This window comes from Acartia tonsa, chromosome 6 (genome assembly GCF_053477335.1).
Source record: "Acartia tonsa isolate MP-2025a chromosome 6, ASM5347733v1, whole genome shotgun sequence".
In the NCBI taxonomy this organism is placed as follows: domain Eukaryota; kingdom Metazoa; phylum Arthropoda; class Copepoda; order Calanoida; family Acartiidae; genus Acartia; species Acartia tonsa.
In genome coordinates, this window is record NC_137265.1 from 16,387,114 (window position 1) to 16,411,906 (window position 24,793).

General features: G+C 30.7%; 1 protein-coding gene across 1 annotated transcript in view; it reads right to left on the bottom strand.

Moving 5' to 3' along the window:
* The window catches only part of LOC145322988 (carboxypeptidase D-like), a 35,023-nt gene that overhangs the window by 5,130 nt on the left and 5,100 nt on the right, over positions 1 to 24,793 (bottom strand). Inside the window, exons 5-13 of the mRNA XM_080165376.1 lie at positions 20,470 to 20,530; positions 17,057 to 17,163; positions 7,837 to 7,895; positions 7,235 to 7,352; positions 6,706 to 6,753; positions 4,995 to 5,102; positions 4,291 to 4,357; positions 3,867 to 3,913; positions 1,589 to 1,645 (exon numbers count right to left, since the gene is read on the bottom strand). Coding sequence (XP_080021502.1) covers positions 1,589 to 1,645; positions 3,867 to 3,913; positions 4,291 to 4,357; positions 4,995 to 5,102; positions 6,706 to 6,753; positions 7,235 to 7,352; positions 7,837 to 7,895; positions 17,057 to 17,163; positions 20,470 to 20,530 — 672 coding nt within the window. The remainder of the gene's footprint in view (positions 1 to 1,588; positions 1,646 to 3,866; positions 3,914 to 4,290; positions 4,358 to 4,994; positions 5,103 to 6,705; positions 6,754 to 7,234; positions 7,353 to 7,836; positions 7,896 to 17,056; positions 17,164 to 20,469; positions 20,531 to 24,793) is intronic.

A 24,793-nucleotide genomic window follows, 5' to 3' on the forward strand; every position in this document is an offset into this window, starting at 1 on the left:
GCGTAGCAAGTCTGTAGGTCTTTATTAAATAGGTTAAGTCAAATTCTATTTTATAGAATTGTCCCTTTAACTTTTTTTTTAATATGATGAATCCTAGAATAACTTCATCCTATATACAAGTTACAAGCGGCTACGATCATAAAGGCCTCTAGAGACACGTAAAATTGTATTGTCAATCTATGTTAAAATCAAAAATACCAAAAATATCCACAGGGCAGTTTTTGTTGGGCGATTTCTCATGGTAAACCTTAACAGGACCTATGAGAAGCTATCCTGTAAAGGAGAAACATATCGGTCCAGCGGTTAGCGAGACCCTTCGGTACAAACAGGCAGACAAACAATCGAACAAAGAGACATCCTGTTACTGTATTACAAGGATATGTTTAATTGATCTTTGATTTATGGAGAATTTTAACCTTGTTTTAAAATCTATGCTTATTAGTCTTTAGATAGTTAGCTATGTAGATAAATGTATAATTAAGTAAAGAAAATTTCATTAGCGAAGAGGAAAATTGTTTGAAAGTATTTTTAAATAAGGTCAACAAACTTATATATATATTTAACAAAGATCATTATTTAAACAAGGATGATTTTGTGCTTTTGTAGTGTAAATTAACAAGTAAAATGCTGTAATCTTAATAACAATGGAACTGGTTGAATTATTAATCATTAGTAATCTTGACATATGTATATGGTCTCTATATGGTTTTAATGTATTTTATTTTTCATTTCAGGATGGTCTTAGGCAGAGGCGTGTAGAAGAAATGTGTTTGAGGGTGGATATATATACCTCCCTAGCAAAATTAAGGGGCTCTAAACACCCATTATTAGTTCACCACCCCTAGGCCTACCCCACCTTGACAATGTTCTGATGCAAGGAAAAGTAGGTATATACTATAGGATATATAAGTTGGAAGGAATTTTAATGTTAGAGGGAGATTTGAAATCTGCATCAAATTTTAAGGATTTTTTATAAAATTCGTTTTTTGTATAATTCTTTATCTAAAAGCGGAAATAAAATTTATGTTAATTAATTTTGACTAATAGGATAGCTGGATTGGAAACTACCTGTGCTCTAATTGGTTTAATGATGTACGGCACTTAAGCTTCTCCAATCAGAGCACAAATAGTTTTCCATCCACCAACTACAGATGTCAAAATTAATTAACTTAAATTGTGTTTTAGATAAAGAGTTATACAAAAACGAATTTCATAAAAAATCCTTAAATTTGATGCAGATTTCAAATCTCCCTCTAAAATTTAAATTCTTTCCAACTTATATATCTTAATATACAATACAGACAAAAAGAACATAAGTAGCAAAGCACAGAAATACCATGAAGGATAGAGTCAAACGGACAGAGTGAATTACAGAGTAAATGTCAGTAGTCGTAAGAAGAGGAAAATTAAGAATAAGAGAATATAACAGAAATTCACGAAACCTTTATAGATCAATAAAAATGTTATTGGGGCATGACCGACAATCTGACGCAACTTGTCAGTTGTATGCTAAATGCTTTTTGGTAAGGGTTAAGGACTGACGGATGAACGAACTGACACACAAGGTGTTACTATTAATAAAGCTTACCATTGGGCACCATTACTGATCCCCCGCTCAAAAGTCTCGGAATGGCATAAGCACTTTCTAAAAAAAATATTTCATAATTTCATTATTATTATAAATAATTTAATAATATATGTAAATTGTTTTTAAATGCTTATAATTAGATTAATGTAAATTTTATATTTTATACTATTTATTGTATCAAAATGAAAACTGTAATTCTTTACTGGCGTAAAATTATTGACGATATTGTTTTTAAAAGCGAAGCTTTTCTATAATTAGGGTCGGTCCGTCCGTCCGTCCGTACGTACGTCCGTCCGTAACGGATAGCTTTTTTCGTTAATTTAGACATGTTAGAATTGTCCTATCGATTTCAAATTTTGCATGGTGATTCCTTTAGTAGTTAGGTACGATTTAGAAAGCGTAGCAACTCTATAATCATTACCAAAATGTCCGTACGTCCATTTTAAACATGTTGTTTTTTTTTACTTTTTTAAATAGCTTTTTTCGTTAATTTAGGCATGTTAGAAATGTCCTATCGATTTCAAATTTTGCAAGGTGATTCCAATAATAGTTAGGTACGAGTTAGAAAGCGTAGCAACTCTATAATCATTACCAGAATGTCCGTACGTCCATTTTAAACATGTTTATTTTTTTACATTTTTAACAACAAATTTATATGTGACCTAATTATCCGATTTGTCTGATTTTTGGTATACTGATTCCTGGGACAACAAAGTACAATATTATAAGCGAAGCAACTCTATAATCAAGTCCTAAAAATGTAAGTATGTCCATAAACATTATCCTGTATCAAGCAGTTTTTCAACAAATTTACTTACAATTTTGCTTTGACTCTTATACATTCGCATTCTAATTATTCAGTTCTGACATTATACAAGTTTTAATGTCCGTTTGTCCTACCGTTTCAAAGCTTCGCTTTTATGGATGTTGTCATCCTTGTTTTTTATGAAATATAACTTTGTTTGCTAATAACAAAAGGACACAAGACCAGAGGCATACTTAAATTACAAAATAAAGTAGCTTCGCTACTAAAAAGTGTATAAGACACCGTGTGCTTTCAAAATGGTAAATCTAAATAATTAATAACCTCTGAGCAAATAAATGCTAAAAATAGAAATAAATTCCACGTATTTTGCAAAAATTTATACACTGTAAAGAGTATAAAAAGTTATACTATTATAATTTATAACAATTTTAGGAAACTTGAAAAGGGGGAAGGGGATTTTGAAGTGGGTCCCCATCAAGAAAAATTGTAACGCACAAGGTTTTCATTAAACATATACAATACAACGGATTTGCATCCAATTCGCAATATAGCAATTACATTGGTTAGGCTAGGTTTAGTCAGGCTATATATAAGGTAAATCCCACACAGAAGTTGGGAAAAATCGTTTTAAAAACCCACTGCAAGAGCTAGAAAAAGACGTAACTCAAATTTTATATAGGAATTTGGGTAAAGAAAATTTCGCATTTTGTTGTTTCAATGCTCTACCCCCCTTTTAATGTTATTTTTTGGAGACATTTCCTGCATTTTGAATCTAGTAAATCTAAGTCCATGAAAAAAAAAGAATTATTTTGATACTGTTTAAATAGTTTGGTAGATAAAATAAAAGATACTTTTCAAAGAAAACTAAATCTACTACTTTATGGGTATATCTTTACATAAGTTAATCTTGCCTTGTAATAAGAGTACCTAACATTGCAATTAAAGATGTAAATACTAGAATAAATATTTTATAGTGTAGTATTCTAGGAATTGTAATTTGGAGATTTATAAATGCCAACAAAAAGAACTAATTCAAATTTTGATAATTTATCACTCAAACAACATAGGAAAAAAACAGATAGCAAAAGGATTTTTATAGAAAAGCATAGGTATGACAAACCCCAAACTGTCCCAGTTTTGAGCAAGACGATTCCAGTTACGTCATATACGTTTCGGGAAAGAAAAGGGGAAGGGGGGAAGAAAATCTCTTCAAAAGAGATGGGAGAAAAGGAAAGAGATTTTCTTTTCCCCTTCCCTTTTTATATGACGTCACAGGAATCGTTTTGCTCAAAACTGGGACAGTTTGGGGTTTGTCATAGGTATTGTCCATCAATCAATTTACTAAACAACATACATTCCATCGTTTTATTATCATAAAAGTTACTCAATAATTTACTTTGTCAGTCCGTCCGTCAAACAGAAAATCATAACTGTCTTTATACAGTTGAGATATCTTTTAACATACTTGGATTAGGGACAGACAGCGAATATTTATGATATTATTTGACTTACCCTGACCACATGTAGGCATGGTTGTCTGCATAAAGTCGCGATAATTTCTAAACAAAACAAATAATCAATTTAATTGAATATGGTTTATACACTTATAATCTTTGCCATTTCATGTCATTCTTAAATATATTTAAGAAATAGGGAGGAGGAGAAGTGGACAATTCAAAAGGGAAGTGGAGAATGAAATTATGTCTACATATCTTTTATGCATGTTTGTTTTTAATCACATTTTTTTTTTTATTCAGTGCAGTTGAATAATTAAACGGCGTTTTTTCTACAATTTCAGCTCTAAAGGTACACGACAAAAACAGGATCTTCACCAAAAGTTTAAGAAACACAGCACTCAAAATGTGTACTCCCAGTACGCAAGAATGCCGCGTATAAAATTGTTGTTAGTGGAATGACGCATATGGAATTGTTTTACCTGGAAAACATTATGATCTGGACAAGCTGCTAGTTCACCCTCTTCTGCATCTGCAGGACACAAGATACTTTTTTAAAAAAAAAATTATAAACAAAATTATTATTAATATTTAATGGCCTTTTATGCAGGTTTCTAAACATTGTTTTCCTCTCTTCCTTTTTCTTGTGCTCTGGTTTTTGCTGTTTATGGGTGTATAATATACTGCATATTTGTATGTAGCTGTATGAGACATTGAATTCGAATCATGAACAAATCTTATCACACTGGTAGTCTTTAAAAATTCCTTGCCTACTACAGAGGCGGATTCTTAAAAAAAATTGCCCCACTAATCGCTTAGTGGGGCTAAATTGTTTTCGTAAAAAATCCACCAAAATCACATTAAAAATCTACAAAAATTAAACAAAATCATATGTTTATAAACCTTCTATGATTTTGTTCAATTAAAAATCTACAAAAATTAAACAAAATCATATGTTTATAAACCTTCTATGATTTTGTTCAATTTTTGTAGATTTTTAATGTGATTTTGGTGGATTTTTCACGAAAACAATTTTGCCCCACTAAGCGATTAGCGGGGCAAATTTTTTTAAAGAATCCACCTCAGTTCTATATTAGACTCGTGATATGTGATAAGAGTAGAGTAGGTAGAATGCAAAGGCCCCCTAGCAGGTGCTACTTATTAACTAGGACTTTCAGACCAATGCTATAAAATAAAAATATCTTTCCCTGGTCCATCATCCCATGGATAGTTGACCAATACGTATCCATCATGAAAGCTCAGGCTTAGCACAAAGGGATTGTCCAAAACCCACCTGAAATGAAATCAAAAATAATTTAAGTATCTTGCTAGTGTTTAAACCTTTAACCGCAAATCAACAAAATTTAAATGAGTTATAGGGTACTTTTCATTGATTTTAAAAGATAAAAAATATAATTATTAATTGATTTTCTGTAAATAATATTTGAATAAAATTTGCCAGAAATAAAAAAGTCAGAAAAATGTTGAAAAAATCTGGGAAAAATACATTGTTTTTTTTCTCTCACATGTGTTAACAAGAAGTTTATTGGGCGTGAAGAAAAAAGAAATACTATTACTTCAAGGACATAGTGTGTATTCTTAACAGGGTTGCATATATTTCTCTGCCATTGCCCTCTTAATTCATTCCGCCCCATGATAACCGACAGACATAATTTTTAATTACAACAGTTTTGCACTTTTTTCGGGCAGGGGTGTAAGGGTATTGTGTGTCATATCCATACCAATTAAAAGCAAAGAAACATTATATGCATGTATTTTTAGTAGCGAAGCTACTCTATAATTCGCTTTGTCATTGAGTCCTTCAGTCAGTCAGTCAGTCAGTCCGTAACGCTATGAGGGAAATGGGATTTACTCAGCTTGTATAAATGATAAAAGGCTGAAACTTTTTGACAACATTCCCATCATTAAGGAGCACAATTAACTAAAATACATCAATGGCGGCCAGACCACTTTTTAGCAGGTTTTACCCTATTTTTATATTTTTTAGATTTTTCTCCATATCTTTGGTGTTTATGATCCGATTTTCAAAATTTTTTGAGATATAGATATCAAAATTAAATTTCCCGTCGATTACAGGAAACAACCATGACAATCCAACTGCCTTTTGCAGGTTTTTGGCTGTTTTTATATTTTTCAGATTTTTCTCCATATCTTTGGTGTTTATGGTCCGATTTTCAAGATTTTTTCAGTTATAGATATCAAAATTAAATTTCCGGTAGTTTTAAGTAAACAATCGTGGCGGTCAAACTGCCTTTTCGCAGGTTTTTGGCTATCTTTATATGTTTTACATATTTCCCCATATCTTTATTGTTTTTGGTCCTATTTTCAAACTTTCAAACCAGTATTAAAATAATTTTTCTCATTATTACGAGCATCTTTTATGTAATTTACTTTGACTGTCGTCATCATACAAATAAACCAAGGTTTTGTGTTTATTTTCTCCAATAAGTCTATTCTTGAATTCTAAAAATTCACTTTAAATCTACTTGTATACGATTTTTGTGCTTCGCTACTTATGGATGTTGTCATCCTTGTTCATGTATTATTCTCCTAAATAGTAATTATAAGAATATCTAAAGAAATGTAACATAAAATATTTAAAATATGTGTAAAGTAAAAGAATTGACTAACATATCAATTAATTTTTAAAATTTTTTAAAACTTTTATGAGTCGTTTTTCCAGTGTGGCTCCGCATCCGATTAATTTCCGCTAGATTAAAACCGGTTCTGAGCATAATGAAAAATCAAAATAACAAAAATTAAAACCCATAAAACTAAACTCTGCTTCCCTGGCCCGGTCCTTTGTCCCCTCGGGTCAACCAAAACTGGAATTGATCTTAGAACTTTTAACTTTACGATCAGATAACAAAACTTACTTTATAACTGCACTTGATTCCTTCTCTCTTTCTTGTAGCAACTCATTTCTAAAATAAAAAATAAATATCTCATGTTTTTATTTAAAAAATAAAAACAAAATTGTGTATTTCTTTCCAAATTCAAGGTCGATACGCTTGTTTACAGAAAAACAGTAAATTTGTTTCTTTTTCGTAGGTAGATTTATAAATCTTATACATAAAACTTTCTAAATGAATATCACAAACTAACTTTTATTCTGAAAACATAATCAAGGACAAAATTAGACACCTTCGTTGACCTAACTTCGGGGACTTTTATTGAATTTAGATCTGTTGGTACATAAAGTTGGGTGTCCAAAAGTTTCAACCACTAAATGAAATCTACGGATGGGGTGATTTGTGTATTATCATTGGGGATTAACATACATTTTTTGGCTATTGTCTTTAGATCCCTTGTTTAAGTGCTTGCAAAAAAACATTAAGGGAAGATTACCCCTCACTGATTGAAACAACAAGTTAATTTGTGTTCTTTTCCAGATAAATAGCATACCTGGATTTTCCTAAATCTCTCCAGCCAGGAAAATTTCTGTTGAGATCAACATCGTTCTTGTTATGCCTTGTCTGATGGTAATATCCATCTGGGTTAACCGATGGCATCAAGTGAATATCTACAGGCGCAAGAATATAGTTTTTATACACCAGAGTTGAGTCTTTGTTTCTCAACTGTCGTCTTCTTTTAAATCAATCAATAGAAATAAAATTCTATTCGGCAATATGCGCATTATAAACGACGACATTGGACTAATATGACTTAGTAATACAAAAAAAATAGATTATGTCATATTTGGTGATATTTTGATTGCAGTAGGTGAAATGCATATCAACAGTTTCAGGTACAGTGTTTTCAAAAGAAGAAAAGATGTTTTGATACCTGTAATTTTACTTGTTAATCGATACGCTTTTACTTCTATATTAAAGTCACAAAAATACATCCAAGATAATTTAAAATATGAGTTGAATATAGCCTTCCATAGTTTGCAATTAGAAAACTAGAAAAACCAATTAACTGGGAGATGGAATGGCATCAGGTCTTTTCCTCCCAATCTTTTAAAAATAATTTCAAATTTGTGTTTAAACTATTCCTTTACTCTCCAGTGGTGTCCAGGATTTGAGTTATTTCTTCATCTTTCCCATATTGCTCAGTTAGGTACCTATAACATTAATTGCTGGGAAATATTTTTATTTTTTAGTCATGTCCAATTTATACCCAATTTTCCATATCATTTAGGTACATAAGGGATTGGGGATAAAGGGCAATGTATCTAACATAATTTGTTTGGTCATCTTTTAGGATGAAAGAAAGTATTTTTACTTTTTTTTTATATGATTTTACGCTTTAAGGGGGCCATTATCTAGGTTCATAATTTTCATGGATTTGTGCTATTTCTATGTTTATATATCCCAAATTGCCAGATAAGGTACCTAAGATATTAATTGCTGGTATCATTCTAATTTATGAAGTCGTGCCTATTTCTATGTATACAAGTATTCATATCAAATGGGTACCTATCAGGGATAGGACAATAGTTCTTATATTAATTGTTTTGGTTATCTTTTTGGGGGAAAAACCAACTGTTAAAACTATAAAAATAAAACAAATTAAAAATAAGGGTAGGGGTAGCTTTTATACCCATGCCTCTGGGGGAAGCCAAATCCCTACAAAGCTTATATCTACAGAAACCTAATTCTACCCAGTACCCAATGCAACCTAACCTAACCTCACCTCAAATTCATTAATAAATAAAATAATTGAAAAATTAGAACAACCCGTATATTCAAATTATTTCAGAACATTGTGAATGAGGAGTTTTTAACTAGCAACTTTATGAGAAACCGCCTTATTTATCTGGTATCTTTAAAGAAAATAATTTATTGTTGTTTTTTCTAGCCCAAAGGTAAACGTCAATATATTTTAGCAAAGTTGCAACAAAACAAATATTTTCTGCATTTTAAATGGGCAGTTATCAATGGATATACATACACATAAAGACACTTACACAGGGATGAAAGGAAAATGAATATATATTTTAAATGGGCAGTTACTAATGGATATACATACATATAAAGACACTAACACAGGGATGAAGGGAAAAGGAATATATATTTTAAATGGGCAGTTACTAATGGATATACATACACATAAAGACACTAACACAGGGATGAAGGAATTGGGAAATATTATTAAAATGGGCATATACTAACACATCAACATCATAAATAAATGATATTAGTAAAGTAATTAATTGAAAAATGTAAAATTAACCAAAAACTTTGATGGCCCTTGATTAAGTTGGTTAACACTAGATATTGTAATAGTATGGATTATATTTTCTTATATAGGTTGCCATATGTTCTAAGGGTACGTATATTTTAGATGAGAATATCATGAATGGTAAAGCTACTTTATAATTACGCATGTACATCACCCCACCAGAAATACAGAAATCACATATTTTTTCATTGGCTATCCCTTGTAAATAAATAGCAATAATTTTGTCTTTGTGTGTGAATTTGTGTGTGTATGTCGTGGTGTGTTAGGGTGTGTGTGAAAAATATGGCCAAGTCTCAATAAATTACAGAGATATATGCGTACAACAAGAATATCAACATCCCAAAAAGTCACGTTAGAAAAACAAAGTAAAAATTTGAAAATACATTGTACTCTTTGGTTAAGTAATGATACACCTCATGGAAAAATTAAGGGTTTAATTACACCCTCACTGCTCCCACCTAAAACAGCAGATTGGGGGGGGGGGGGGGTGTCAAAAGACAAACTTTAGTTAAATTTCTGGAACATACACTAAATTATTTAAATTGATTTCAAACATACAGATACACAAAGTTATATAAAAGCTTTGTATTAAAAATTTGTTGTATATACATTAAATTATATTTGAATGTGTTGAAAGCTATTAATATTTGCATGGTCAGTTATACCAAAGGGATAGGGCAAACTAAAAAAAATAATTTAAACATTTTTGCTAATTTAGATAATTATTGTTGTGACAAAATGTATAAATTTTTTTAAAAATATCTAAATGTATATAAACACTGCAATATTAAAAAGCATCTACATTTTTAATTTAGAAAATGGCGTTATTAATTTCAAAGCCCTTTTGATTTTTATCTAAATAAGATATCCCTACTTTCCTTGAATATGATGTAAAATAATAACACAAATTGATTTTGCATTAAAATATAAATGTTCCTTTCAATTATGACATTTCCATTTATATCTTTTTTTTTGTTGCAAAAAAACGTCACCTAATAATTCTAGAAAAAAATATTACAATCTGAGGGTCAAGCTTCTAAGTTGTAAATTTCAAACTTTAAATCCACAATAAAACTGTTTTAGGAGGAAAGCTTCAATACAAGTCTTTCTTGTTTGTCTGTGTGTGTCTGTCCTTATATTGTGTGTTCCCTATATTGTGGGATTTAGTAGGTAGAATGCCTAATGACTCTATATTAATCATTACCAGAAAGCCTCTATCTTCATTTTCCAAAAAAAATATATATCATCTTATACACTTGATTTTCAAAATATTGATTCCTATTTTGATTAAACACTATGTTATAAGGAAAGCTACTCTATAATCATAATCAAGTCTTAAAATGTAAGTATTTCCATATAGAGCATTCAGTATGTAAGCATTTTTATAATGGATTTAAGCGAAATTTCCGATTTAAACTTACAAATGATGTGTATATTAAAATTCTTGTTACTCTATATTTATAAATATTTGTTTGGTTTAAACGTCGGATTTGTTGTGCTTTGCTTTTATGGACGTTGACATCCTTGTTTTTAGAATAACAATTAAACGTGCGGTCATTCAGAGGCTATGTCTTTGCATTTAATGTACTAATATAATTGTAGAAAATATCTTTTTATTAGTAGCGAAGCTACTTTGCAAGTCTTAAGTATTAAATTTCGGTTAGTATTACTCAAAGTTGTCACATAAGAACAAATTTTAACAAGCATTGGTTATGTTAGGTTATAAGTTTTTTTTTGTTAAATTCAATTCAACTTTTTTTCAATAACTCTTCAATCCTGTTATGAGAAATCAAATAAACAATAAAAAATCAATCAAATTTATGGTCAAGCAAGCAACCTTCTATTAAAAGAAGCCACAAGATGTTATAGGCGAAGCTTCTAGTAGAAGAAATAACATAATGGGTTATTAAACGAGTTTAAAGATGAATAAAATAATGAGAGCATTTTTTTACATCGATCGAACGATTTGCTTAAGTCTAAAATACACAAATTAAAATTCATCTAAAAATATAGAACAAATTAATGAACATACACAAGTATTTTCATAATGAAGGTGAAAAAATATATAATTACGCAGTACGCTCTTCTTTTCATAAATATCTGTCTGTTTACATTGATTACAATACTTTCATTAAATGACAATCATGTTCGAAATTCTTTCTCAAAAATGGCAACCTTGTATCTAAGTATTTTCATTTTTTAAAAGTGAACATTGCACACCCACCTCCTTATTTTTATTAAACCGAAAATAAGGAGGGGGGGGGAGTCTTATGCCTAACCCTGTAATGCTGCGGAGCGGTGAAGTACCCAATATAATCTAACCAAAAGTAATAAACATTAAATCAAAATATTGCCCATTCCATATTTATTTTTTTCTCAAAATAAGATAGGGGGGGGGGGGGGGTTGTAAGCTTTTGAGGGAAACCCTCTAAAATATTTGTATCCTTTAATGTATCTAAAAATTGTGAAAACTTTTGCAAGTTTACAATTAAATCCACCAATTAGGATAAAGATTTAACAAAACCTATTCTATACTGCTTGCTTAATTAATTTTTTCCAAAAGTATAAATTTAAATATGGTTATATTAGAATATAAAATAATATAAAGTTTTAAGAAACAGAAAGGTATATTTATAGTTGGTTTATTAAAGTACAAAACTTTTTTTCTCCAAATGTAATATGAAAATTTATTTCCAAAATCACATTTTTCCATATCAAAGAAAAATGCACATTAGTTATAGGTATATGGTTTGCTTAGAATAGCAACCCCCCCCCCCCCCCGCCTTCACAAGTTTTGTATATTTTTTCCATGTACTTCATTAATTAAATTACTTTTCAGATTATTTATCAGTGCATACGATAAACTAAGCGATGTTGTTTAGTTTAAATTCATGTTGTACATGTACAATTACGTAATTATACTAGTAGATTTTTAACTATTTAAATATTCAAACTTTTCCTTATTGAAAAACGTTTGGAATTAATTCGAATTAGAGAAAAAAAGAGACAAACAGACAGACTTCTAGAGTAACTTAACTGCTAATCTTATTACATAAAATAGTATGGACTTTTGTCTGAAGCTTTTAATTTGAAAATTTAGTGGACTAATTGAGTTCTTCTTTTTGGGAAGCTTTTATAGATTCCGTGATTGTTAAGAGTTTTTATTTTGGATTTAAATCTTAGGATGGTTTTGTGTTGAGACATGACGTCTCTGTCTTTAAAAAAAAGAACAAACCATCTTAAGTACTTAAAATCTTGTAGATAGACCCCATAATTTTTAGAATTTTTGATGGGGCATGTCAAGATCTTTCTATAGACACCTTAACCAGGTTTCTAAAACAATCTTAGCCATTTTGGCATCAAAAAGAAAGATCTGACATACATCAAGGACTAGAGAGAAGTGAGAACTTTTATGTCTCAATGTTTGATGGGTCTGTCTTTTTTTATCCCAAATTGGCTAGGATTGAGTTAGAAACCTAGGTAAGGTGTCTATAGAAAGGTCTTTACATGCCCCATCAAAACTCTGAACATTATGGGGTCTATCTACACGATTAATAGTATTTAAGACGATTTGTTGATGCTGTGAGAATTGGTGCAAAAAATGGGGACATGATTCCAGTGACGTCATATTTTTCTTTCCCGAAAAAGGGAAAGGGGGAAGAAAAAAAGAGATGGGAGAAAAGGGGGTTTTCCCCATCTCTTTTGAAGAGATTTTCTTCCCCCCTTCCCTTTTTCAGGAAAGAAAAATATGACGTCACTGGAATCATGTCCCCATTTTTTGCACCAATACTCACAGCATCCGATTTGTTGATTTTTAATCTCCATGTAAGGAAAAATTCTTCACAAGGGCTAGGACTCGACCTGTAGTGCTCAGGAGAGGTAAGTAGAAATCAAAATCAATAATGTTTTATAATTGTCATTGCTTGGACATGATTTGGTTCATTTTTTGTTGGTTTTGGACCAAAACTGTAGGGTTTATATCAAAAAGAGTGAAGCGATCGGTTTTTTTTGACACCCTTTATATCCTGAATGAATTTAGACTATTTTCTTGGCTTAGGGATTGATATAGATATTTCTCTGTCCATATACTTTAGTGCTTTTAATAATATTTTACATCTATAATGCTTATATAAGGCATGAATAAAAAAGTAAATTCATCATTTTTTGACATATTTGACAACTAAAAGACGCACTTTAAAAGACCAGTCTAAGATTTTAATTTTTAATCAAATTTGGAATTTAGAAAACATTTACCTTTTTTGTAAAATACCTAAATCAACTAATAAAGAAACAATTAGGCTTGGAGGTTTTAGAGAAGCTTTGTATCAATTGCATTTATCATAGTTTAAGTCTATTTTGTAAAGTTTAAATGAAATCCCTTTATAGAAATAGCACAAACAAAATATGCTACCCTAACCCATTCTCCAAAAACATGACAAGAGGAGTGTCAAGGTGAAAAAATCAGAACCTGGGCCAAAAAAACAGAAATTAAATTTTTCTCATATTATATCAAAAATTATATGTTTTAATACTATACTATGCATGATTTTTCAGTATGGAAATGAATCGTATTTGAAGCCACACTAGAACATCTAATACTAAGTAAATATAAATGTGAAACATATACCTATGATGTGTAATGTTCCTTGACCTCAAAAAAATAACGTCCATGACAGAAATGTATGACATATAACGTCATACCTGGGTAATGTATACGGGCACTGCAATTTTACTTCCTTTTTCAGTGTGAAGCTACTCTAAATATAGCAGCGAGTTAGCGCCCCTAGCTTAAAATTTTTGTAATTAATAAGGTTATTATTAAGGCCATTAATGTAATGTATGTTGGTGCAAATGGTCATGTAGGCCTGCAAGCTGCCGTGCAAGAGGCGCGCAGTTACACAGGATTAAATATCAAAGTTAATATCAACACATCTTATAGTTGGCCTTATTAAACTTATTATTATCATCGTATTAATGTATTTTTTTTATTAAAATCTTATTTTAGTTGCTAAAATAACAAATTATATAATTGTTATCTACTGTTTAATTTAAACTCTTTTACACCCTATCTTCCTTGCTATATTCTATTGTATAAAGTAGTAAGGTTTATGTTTATTTTTCTATTAAGACCGGACATGTTAAACTCCGAATTTGTTATATTTTAGGGAGGCTTCCTAGAGATTCTGGGATGGTTTTAGGATATTTTTTTTTAAAACAGAAATCTTGAAATTATTTAAGACTGTTTTTCTCTCTCGCTTGCACATATGCTAGGGGCACAGTCACTTCAAGTCATTAGAAGGGTCAATACGTATCAATTAGCTATCACAATGGAGATTAACTAGACTCAACTGTATAAAGAGTAGGACCAACACAATCTCAACGAGTAATTGACTAGCCCAACCCACTTTTTTAAAATACAAAGTAATGTTGGGTAATATGCTTGTGTTATTTCTATATTTTTTATCATTGTATTGGAAGTATAATAGTATGTTTCGCTTGTGAATCCGAACCCTTATCCTTTCTTTCTTTTCCTTATCATTATTGGGTAGTAAGGAGAACGCCACATTTGAATTTCATATGTGTGTGCGGCATTTCAAACAATGAATGCGCACCAAGCCTAAAACAAAGCCCACGGGGCCATCTTATTTTATTCCTTTGAACAGTGCGGAGTTTCTGTGTATGAAAAACTATGTTTCACAATGAATGTGGTGTTATCCGTGCTGAATATACCTTGAGTGCTTTCCGGCTTGACATGATCAAAGACTCGGTAAATATTTATTCCTTTTAAGCATTTTAATCAGAATGGAAAGATATTTTCAAAGCAGGCAAATCAATTTCTTTATTTTCATTAAAAGTAGACCAAGTAATTGATTTATTTTTATATCAGAATATTTTTATAGTAGTCTATGATGATTTTATCTATAAATTATAAACTCGTATTATGTTTTGATTTAATTTTAAGGAAAAAGAAGCCTAATTTTTTATACGCTTTTGAAATAATAATTCAAAAATCACGCAAACTTTTTAAAGACGATTATGTCCATTAGAAAAAAGATTTATTTTCTTTTACAAAACATTTCAACATTTTAATATGTCTTTATTATTTTGTTATTTTTTGTTTCAGATCCCACCGTTTCATACAATAAACTTGTATTTGTAACTGCACTAGTTTGATTCATGCGGGAAGTAGCAGGTTTAAGTGCGTCTGCACTATAAGATCTCGTACACGGCCATGTCAGCCCGTGTACCGAAACAATCATCCTTTTATAAATGAAACAGGATGTCTGTTTGTGTGCAATAATGAATCTTGCTGACCGCTGAACAGATTGGGTTCTCCTTTACAATGATGCTTCGCTTAGGTTTATGTAACATTTAGTATTATTTTTGGGGAGGTTAACTCCCCTATCTGAAGATAAATCGCCCTTGAAAAAAACCTTCTTCTACCATTTTATTTAATATACCTTTTAAAAACTAAAATTAAATAGAGGTCTATTTACGCCATCTCTCAAATGCCCATAGTGTCATCTAGGGGCTTAGTTGCTTAAGGGGCTAAAGAAAATATTACAATACAAAAGATTTTGGCGCTCTATAGAAAACTCTATTGGTTACTCAGAAGATTTATTTCTTTTTTCCATTATATTCTAAATTGATGAGGTTCTGTGCACGGAAAAAGAGATATACATAGAAGGAAGAAATTTGCTCAAAGACTGATTTTCGAATATTTTCCATTCCCTGTATCAATACTTTTCAGGAAGGGAGAGGACACTGGACTTTAAATCACACTAGAACTCAAAGTTATCTTAAGTATTGCCCCCAAAAATTAGAACTTTTACTTGATTTCGGTTGGTTTCTTCTAAACTGTTAATGTCAACATTTCAATCAATAATTTGGTTTTATAAAAAAGGGTAATTTTGTTTATGATTATTTGAGATGTATATCAATTTATCATTGTCTTATCCCTTAAGATCCCTGACACTATCCCTTTCTTTCTCTAGCTTTATATGAGTTTCAAAGACAATGTATTTTAATAGTATAATATTAAAGTTCATATACTTCAAGGTGGTTATTTTAGTGTTGCGCTTCACAAATAATTTCTAATAGAAATAGCATTGTTCCAATACTTATTTTTAGTTTCACACTGTACGTACAGCAATATCTAATTTTTGTATGTGTAAGAAAGACTAATTTAACTGGTAATCCATTTTATTTTGACCCATGACGTGGCACACCTGCTCATTTTCTGAAAGGTGATATGTTCAAATCGTGGCCAAACACTACGTTATAACCCAAGAGTTCTTACTGCAACTATGTCTGGTGCACAACATAAATAGATAGAATAGAGAGAATGAATTGGCCCAAAACAGTAGCAACTCATTACCCTGCACAGTTAGGACTTCTAAACAAAGGTTATGCAATCAAAGAGTTGGTTGTTTAAAAGGGCATTTGACCATATAATAATTTACAGCAATTAAGCAAGATCTGGTTCAGAGATGCATCAAAATAAGATCTTGTAGTTTATCCCATAATTATAGGCATTGATCTATCTTTAGTAAATTTAATCACTCTTTATTTTGGTGAGCAATTATAACATAAAACAAAATTTATGTTTTGAGATTTTTCATATAAAATTTACATAAAGATAAACATTTTCTGAAAAAATGTTTTTCTAGCTTCAAAAATAAGAAAATTACATCCGTTTGAAGTTTTTAAGTAAAAAAGAACCTAAAAACAAAGGTTGTTAAATAAAAGGGTAAAAAGCGCAATTTGATTTTGACTCAGTTGAAGTCGAAAATGTGTTATCAAACAGGGGACATGTGCAAAATTTTTTAAAGCCTCTAGATCTAATGGGAGCTGAGATAAAGGTGCGGCCTGGGGCCCGACTGTTAAGGGTTAATAATCAAAAGGTTAAGTTATCAGAAGTAAGATTTGGGTCTCCTTTAATATTCTTTATTTTTTAGCTTTATTTCTTTAAAATATCGGCTGCTTTTGTGGCTATAGGGCACAAATACTTGTAACTAATAAAAATAAATGAAACCTTACCTGGCTAATGCTATAAGCAGCTCTCTTCCCACACACTCATCTCCATGTATATTGGCCACATACTTAATCATTGGAACTAGCACTGGTCTCACTCCATTTACAGAACCCTAAAACAACACAACATTTTACTCAATAAATAGCTCAATTCTTGTGTAAATATAATATTTTACCAATCTACAGATAATAATCAGTTTTAGTTTATGGCTGTAATTATCATTTAAGTTTGGCCCCCACATTTCTAAAAACAACCACTTTTTCACTTAACCCCCTGTTTTAGTTGCTATTCATGCTCTTGTGAATCTGAATATCCACTGTGTTACAATTAACATGATCGGCCAGTTTAAAACTGAGATAGACACAACTTGAGTTATAAATCTAAATAATAAGACTCTAACTTTTGCATGGATATTAACATCTTGTTAGCTTCACAAGAGTTGCTTATTCTACTTGTTCAATTTTAGTCACAAGCACTTTGGAATGTTTGTACTTATTAAACACTAATAAGGCACTTTAGGCTCATTAGATATGAGCTCAGCCTAAATATTGTAAACTACCTAGTTTTGAATATACACATCCTTGTTAGCTTGACAACTGTATAAAGAGTTGTTATGCATAAGGATAATTGAATACTTGAAGCTAATTAACAAAACAATTTATTCAGAAAACAAGGAGTACCTATTTAAAAGGTGGGAAAGAAATTAATCTACAAATAATTAACCTTATCCTTTACAACAATTTAAGAAATATATCTAAAGAATGAAAAATATGATAAGACTAAATCAGAAATACCAATACCTTACAAGTGTCATTTTATATTATTATTATCATCCCCATAAAACCTTGCTCTTAATAGATACCCCTTTGATTGCAAGACTCTTTTTAGAAGTTCTAATCATTTGCCGGTACAGAGAATCACCAGTGGTGTGTGAAACCAGAAGTAGATGTAAAAAGGGGAAGGTATCCCTTTCCATTTCATTGATTATGAGTTGATAATGAGTTGTATGGGCCATGATAATCTCCCTGCCTTAAATTATCAATGTCATATATGTTAAAATAAGCAGTAACTTGCAACATTTTTCACATAATTTTGGAAAAATGTCATTAAAGACTGAATATTTTTCTTCTTGAAATTGTTCGCAGGTATTTTTGCAACATGTGTTAAAAGAACTTTGAAGCTAAAATGTAAATTAACACATGAAAATAGATACATTTACGATTTTTTGAGGTAGATTTGCATTACTTCGTTTTTCATTTTTTGCTTTACTCTCACTCTCTCTCACTCTCTCACTCTCTCTCTCTCTCTCTCTCTCTCTCTCTCTCTCTCTCTCTCTCTCTCTCTCTCTCTTTCTCTCTCTCTCTCTCTCTCTCTCTCTCCCTCTCTCTCCCCTCTCTCTCTCTTGCCCTCTCTATGTTTTTTTTAAATTTCTATCTGAATGTTTATTGACGCGCGCTACACATGATTTGCTTTCTTTCTACTACAGCTGTTTGTATGTATGTATGTATGTACTATATGTCTTAAATTCTATATCCTGAAATTATATCTTTCTTTCTATCTCAATATTTTTTGACGCGCATCGAAAAAGATTGTCCCCATTATTTTTTCCCTCTCTCTCCCTCTCTTTATCTCCATTTTCAAAAGCGAAGCTTTTCTATAATTAGGGTGGGTCCGTCCGTTCGTCCGTCCGAGACAGATAGCTTTTATTCGTTAATTTAGGCATGTTCGAATTGTCCTATCGATTTCAAACTTTGCATGGTAATTCCTGTAGTAGTTAGGTACGATTTAGAAAGCGTAGCAACTCTATAATTATTACCAGAATGTTACGTCAATTTTAAACTTGTTGATTTTTCTACTTTTTTAACAACAAATTTTTATGTGATCTAATTATCCGTTTGATCTGATATTTTGTATATTAATTCTTGGGACAACAAAGAACAATATTATAAGCAAAGCAACTCTATAATCAAGTCCTAAAAATGTAAATATGTCCATAAACATTAATCTGTATCAAGCTGTTACTTTACTTACAATTTTGCTCCGACTCTTATACTTTTATATTCTGATTATTCAGTTCAGACACTATACAAGTGTTAATGTCAGTTTATCCTACCGTTTCAGTGCTTCGCTTTTATGGATGTTGTCATCCTTGTTCTATTTACCTATCTATCCTTTCTTTCTTCCAATTTATTTTTAAATTGTGCATCTTGTGTTGCAAACATGATTTTAAACAAGCAAAGCTTTTCTAAATATTGTAAATTTCTCTATACGTAAAGAAAAGAGATGATTAAATACTGAAATAAAAATTTATAAAAGGTTGCCTATTACTATTCTGCAAGTCAAAATGATAAAGATAAAATACATGCTCTTTACTGCAGGTTAGTTTACAATACGTGCTCTGTACTAGCGGATACGCCCCTAGGGGTTTCTAGAAGCATTTGAGGGTGGTATGGAGAGGAATTTGACCCTCCAAAGAAATTTTAGTTTCAAGCAGAGAATTTTATTTTTTCTGGGGATGGGTAATTTTTACTCATGGGGTTTTTGAGGTATACTCTCCTAAATGATTTACCTTCTTTGGACCTATTAGAAGCTTTTCTGATAACACAGAGATAACACTTTTATATAAAAATGATAGTGAAGTGGGAAATTGGAGGCAAACAATGTTTTTTAATAATAAAAAGTTCCCTCCCTTATAGTTACTGAAGTTTACATAACTATGCTCATAAACTTGTCAGTTATGGACATGAAATCTAATTCAGTCGTTTAGCAGTGGTCAATTTACTTTTATGTATAATATTGTTCCTATGCAGAGAAAAATTGGACCAAGTCGAAAATATGAATTAACGTTTTTAAACTGGTACTTTCTTTAAAAGATGCTAGCAGAAAATAGCAGACTGCCAGTCTTTATCAACATTGCCACATATGAGATGAGGCAACCAAAAAGTCCCAAGCACCTTTTAAGGCTAGTAAAATAAGGCTGGGATTTGTATTTTAAACTTGATCCACAATTTTTGTAGGTTTTACAGTAATATGGAGAGTATCTCAATATATTTAAGTAGAACAAGCAGTATATATTACCAAGGATAAAGGGAAAAATTGGTGGCAAATTTAATCTAACCCCTAAATTTATGCATATAATTTTGACATCAGTATAAGTAAAAGTTTTAGAAGGAAGTGATTATATCTTTTTCAATAAAACTGATTTGACAACAGCCAATCTTATCTAAACCTCCAAAATTTTATCTATATCCCCAATTAAACCTCTTCCAAGGCAAAGTCCAGCCAGTAGTCTAAGCTGCAAATGTTTTTATATATATTACCCATGTTCTATATTTATATTACTTTTAACACATAGAATGCAGAAAACTAACCCTTAGTTGTAAGATAAGGCTTTAGTGCTAAAAGAGACAAAACTTACCGTAGCTGAAATTTGAATAACTGCCAGCTCTCTCCCTTGATATGATCTTCCTATGCTGTATCTAAAAATACATTAACTATTATACAAAATATAATTTTGTAGATTATTTTTAAAAAAAATATTGGACTAATGAGATGCTGTGAGTATTGGTGCAAAAAATATGACGTAACAAAAAAAATTAGCCAATGAGAGGCTGTTATTGACCAATGGTAAAATTTATAGTGGCCTCTCATTGGCTAATTTTTTTTGTTACGTCATATTTTTTGCACCAATACTCACAGCATCAACTAATGAGACAAAATCAAGTATTTTTTTCATCTTTCTGTATTTATGACTGATTTATTAAATAAGCTGAAACTAACATAAAATTATGAGACTTCAAAATAAATGTTTCCCTTTTGGTGGTGAAAATTTGTAACAGAGTTTATCTTCAGAAGAAAAAAAATGCTTAATTCTGCAAAGTACACATAAGCTACTTTCATAATCAAAATTAGGAAGCTAATTATGTTTAAAATCTTTAAAAGATTATTGTTTTAAAGTCATATGCAAGATGAAACTGGTGAAAAAATTTACAAATAGGTTAAGAAAATATAAAAGTGCATTTATTTTCTAACTAACATGTTGTAGACTAGTGATTATAAACCAGACAAAAACTATTAATAATAGGCCTCAGTAGTCCAAGGACAATAGCTATTTACTTACATATGTTTCACTTGCTTCAATGCAGTTCTACATATTTACTTGGATATGCTATTTTAGAAAAGAAGATGAATTTATGTGGATTTTCTTCAATTGTAAAATTGTTATACAGCATATTATTTTACAAATATAATTTTTGAAATGGTAGTATTTACTGCCAAAGAAATAAAATATGCTTTTAATAGTCTAAGGTTTTCTTTCACTTTTCCAAGAAACCAAGTCAACCTGATTAAATCTGAACATACAAAATTTCCACACTTTTAAATTTAATTTGATTACTATTATTCGCTCCCCATGTATTAAAGGGAGTGTGAACGTAAAAATTTCTCATCTGATTATTAAATCTTAACATTTTCTAAGCACATTTCACTACACTGATCAACCAAAAACGTCCTATTAACAAAAATATCCAGGAATAATGCCTTGATTTTATGGTATTTTGGGAGGGAAAAGGAAAAAACAGGGAAAATTTGAATGTTTTTGTTTCTTATAATGTTTGTAGGGATATTTAACTTGTCATATATAGTTGAAACAATTTACTTACTGTTAAGGATTTATTTTATGATATAAAATTGCCAATTAGTTTTTTTATAACGTAGTAATTAGGTAATAAAGACCTATTTTAAATTCATATTATTGACAAAAAAAATACCTCACTGTCTACAAAGGGTTGAATCTCATAGGTTATTTAAAATAATAATATCCTTTTTCATTGTGTTGGACAATAAATAACCCACTTTGGAGAATTAGTTTACACTTTTATCAGACTGTTTATAAAGAAATATTGCGTTTTTATTATTTACAAATTTGTAATTAAAGGTGGGCGAGAGATTGGCCATCTAAAGTTAATTAGATACTAATAAAAAACCTGTTTCTAGCTTTGTTATTGTATTTGGTTTTTAATAAAAAATATTGCTTATTTGATCAATTTCTAAGTAACTATACATTGGTTTAAAGCAAGGATTATGTTAAAAGTCAGCTTAACCTTTAGGAAAAATCAAAAACTATGTGAAAAAGTTTAATTTTAGCTATACTGGGAGAAAAAAGCAATTTAATGCACATTTTATATAATACAGAAAATTTCTTCCTTTCCCTGTACCTTATAAAAATCGCCGAAAAAGCCCTTTTTAACCCTTAAGTTTAGTAATTATACGTCGGCAAGAGTTGATTTTATTAGGATATCTGGTCTGTGTCGGTCGTGGTGTCCAGTCAAAGTCGGTTGGGTAGCAAAAAATTAGAAAAAAATTCTAAATAAATCTTAATTTCTACATTATGACTTTTGTGTATAAGGTAGAAACCTAAATTTTTATGGTGAATACTTAGATATCAATGACCTTCTGGGAAAAGTGATGTTATGACCGTTTGACCGCTCCCTGACCGCTCCATGACCGATTTTTGTCCGGCTTTTACTACAGACATATATCATGAATATCGTGGCTTCTATTACAGCTAGAGACCTATAATTTTTTTTGGTAAATCCTTGAGCAATAATTAACAGATAAAAATATTAATTTGCGCCGCCAACCGCCGTTTTACCGCCGTAACCGCCGAAAATGGCAGTTTCCGTTATTTGCTGTTTTTTTGCGATGATCAGAAAAAGTAATTTTTTTGTTATGAAAAATAATAGTTCGTCCTAAAATTTGGTCATCCTAGCTGCAAAATTGGCCGCTCTACAGCTGTTTTAAAATTTAGCGGCTGGCCGCTAAAAAGCGGCTAAGGAGCGGTCTGACTGCTATGACTAGAAAAAGTAATTTTCTCTAAAAATACACATGAACCACCAGAAAAAAATTTTACGTCTTTATCTGTACCAGGAGCCGAGATAGAGGGGAGGGCTCTTGGATCCCCCCCCCCCCCCCAATCTATTAAGGTGGGAATTGGGGCCCGATCTGTAAGGGTTAAGCAAACAAAAGCGCGTTTTGCTCTATCTGTGAGATATTATGAATGAGATAATGTTAAGATTTGATATTAAGATGAGAAAAATTTACGTGCACAGTCCCTTTAATAGGGTTATTTGTGAACCCATTTTCAGTAAGAAATATTATTTTGTTGAATTGTCTAGATTAAAACTATAAAAAAAATATAAGTAGCTTTACATACCCTAACTGTTAGAAGTGAACATGAAAGGAAGAAAAGAAAATAAACAAATAATATTTACACGAATTCCTATTGCCTTTTGTTTTATTTTCTGTACACAAACACATAATACATATTTAATAGAGGTTTTCTTGTATTTGTATAGTAAACAAGAATGAAGGCATCCAAAGGTGTTGTTGTTTGTAATACAAAATATATTATACAAAGATATTAAAGCAGTGCCATTTTACTAGACATCATAAAGGGATCATATAGGGATAAGATTAATTTATTTAAATCCGCAATTAAAATTATTAGTTAAAAAGTTTTAACACATCTAGTTTGAACTAACCAATCAAGATTTAATATAAAGGTACCAAAATATAGAAAATGTGTGTCTATCTGTCTATGTGTGTAGAGAAGGATCTTGCTAACCACTGTATTGACATAGTTCTCCCTTACAGTAAAGCTTATTATAGCGCCAGGAAAGGTTTTGGTGGGGGAACCACCATGAAGAGAAAGCAAGAAAAAGATAACCCAACTCCAATACAAAAAAATATTTCTTTTTCTTTCAACACTTAAATTAAAAGCTGTGGTCGACCCAAAACCTCCCTTAATAATTTATAGAGGTCTCTAGAGGCGTAGCCGTTAATGAAAGAAAAGATTTATATAATGAGAATAAAATTATCTGTGTTTGTATAGGGAGGTTATATTTAGATATTTGTTTACTTTTACCACGGCAGGAGTGGGCAATGGGCTGTAAATTACACTGGTACCAACTTTGGTTGCTTTCGATAAATGTTAATTGGTAGGTTTCAACTTTTCAATCAATAATTGTATCTACATAAGGTCTATCAATAGAGTACTTACATCAATTTATCGTCCATTGTCTTATCCCTTAAGTTCCCTAACTTTTACCCCCAATGCATGTAAAGAACATTTTTGATTATACTTTATTACTTTCTAGTAGTGCAGTTACTATATAAGTAAGGTCTGTTTGTCATAGAAACTTGTGATAATTAAAGTGAAATCTAAATGAATCAAACCTATAATTCTTTAATAAAAAACTTATGGGGAGGAAGGGATCATTGGATTCTAAATAACACTGCAATTTAGGTACTTTTTTTCTACTTAATTGTATGAATCAAACTAGCAGGGGCCTTTTTTTAACAAAAAAATAACATCCAGAAGGAATGATTTTGTAGATCATTTCTGGGGTTACATAAATTATACATCTATTGTCTTATCAACTAAGATCTTTGAGAATTCTAAATGGGAATTTTGTTAATTAGATTTTGACTTTATTTGAGAATAAAGGAATAATTAAACAGATCTAAATATATAAAAACTAAACCAGTAAAGTTATTTTTACCATAACACATGGATTGGGTAATGAAAAAGAACTAAATGTTATTATTTTTAAAATTTTAAAGCAGCCACTATAGCCCTCTTCCCCCCGAGGAAAATCTAAAGACAATTAACGATATAATGATATACATAACCAATGCTATGGTGATAAACAATTTACACTTTATGTAGATATTAGAGTAAA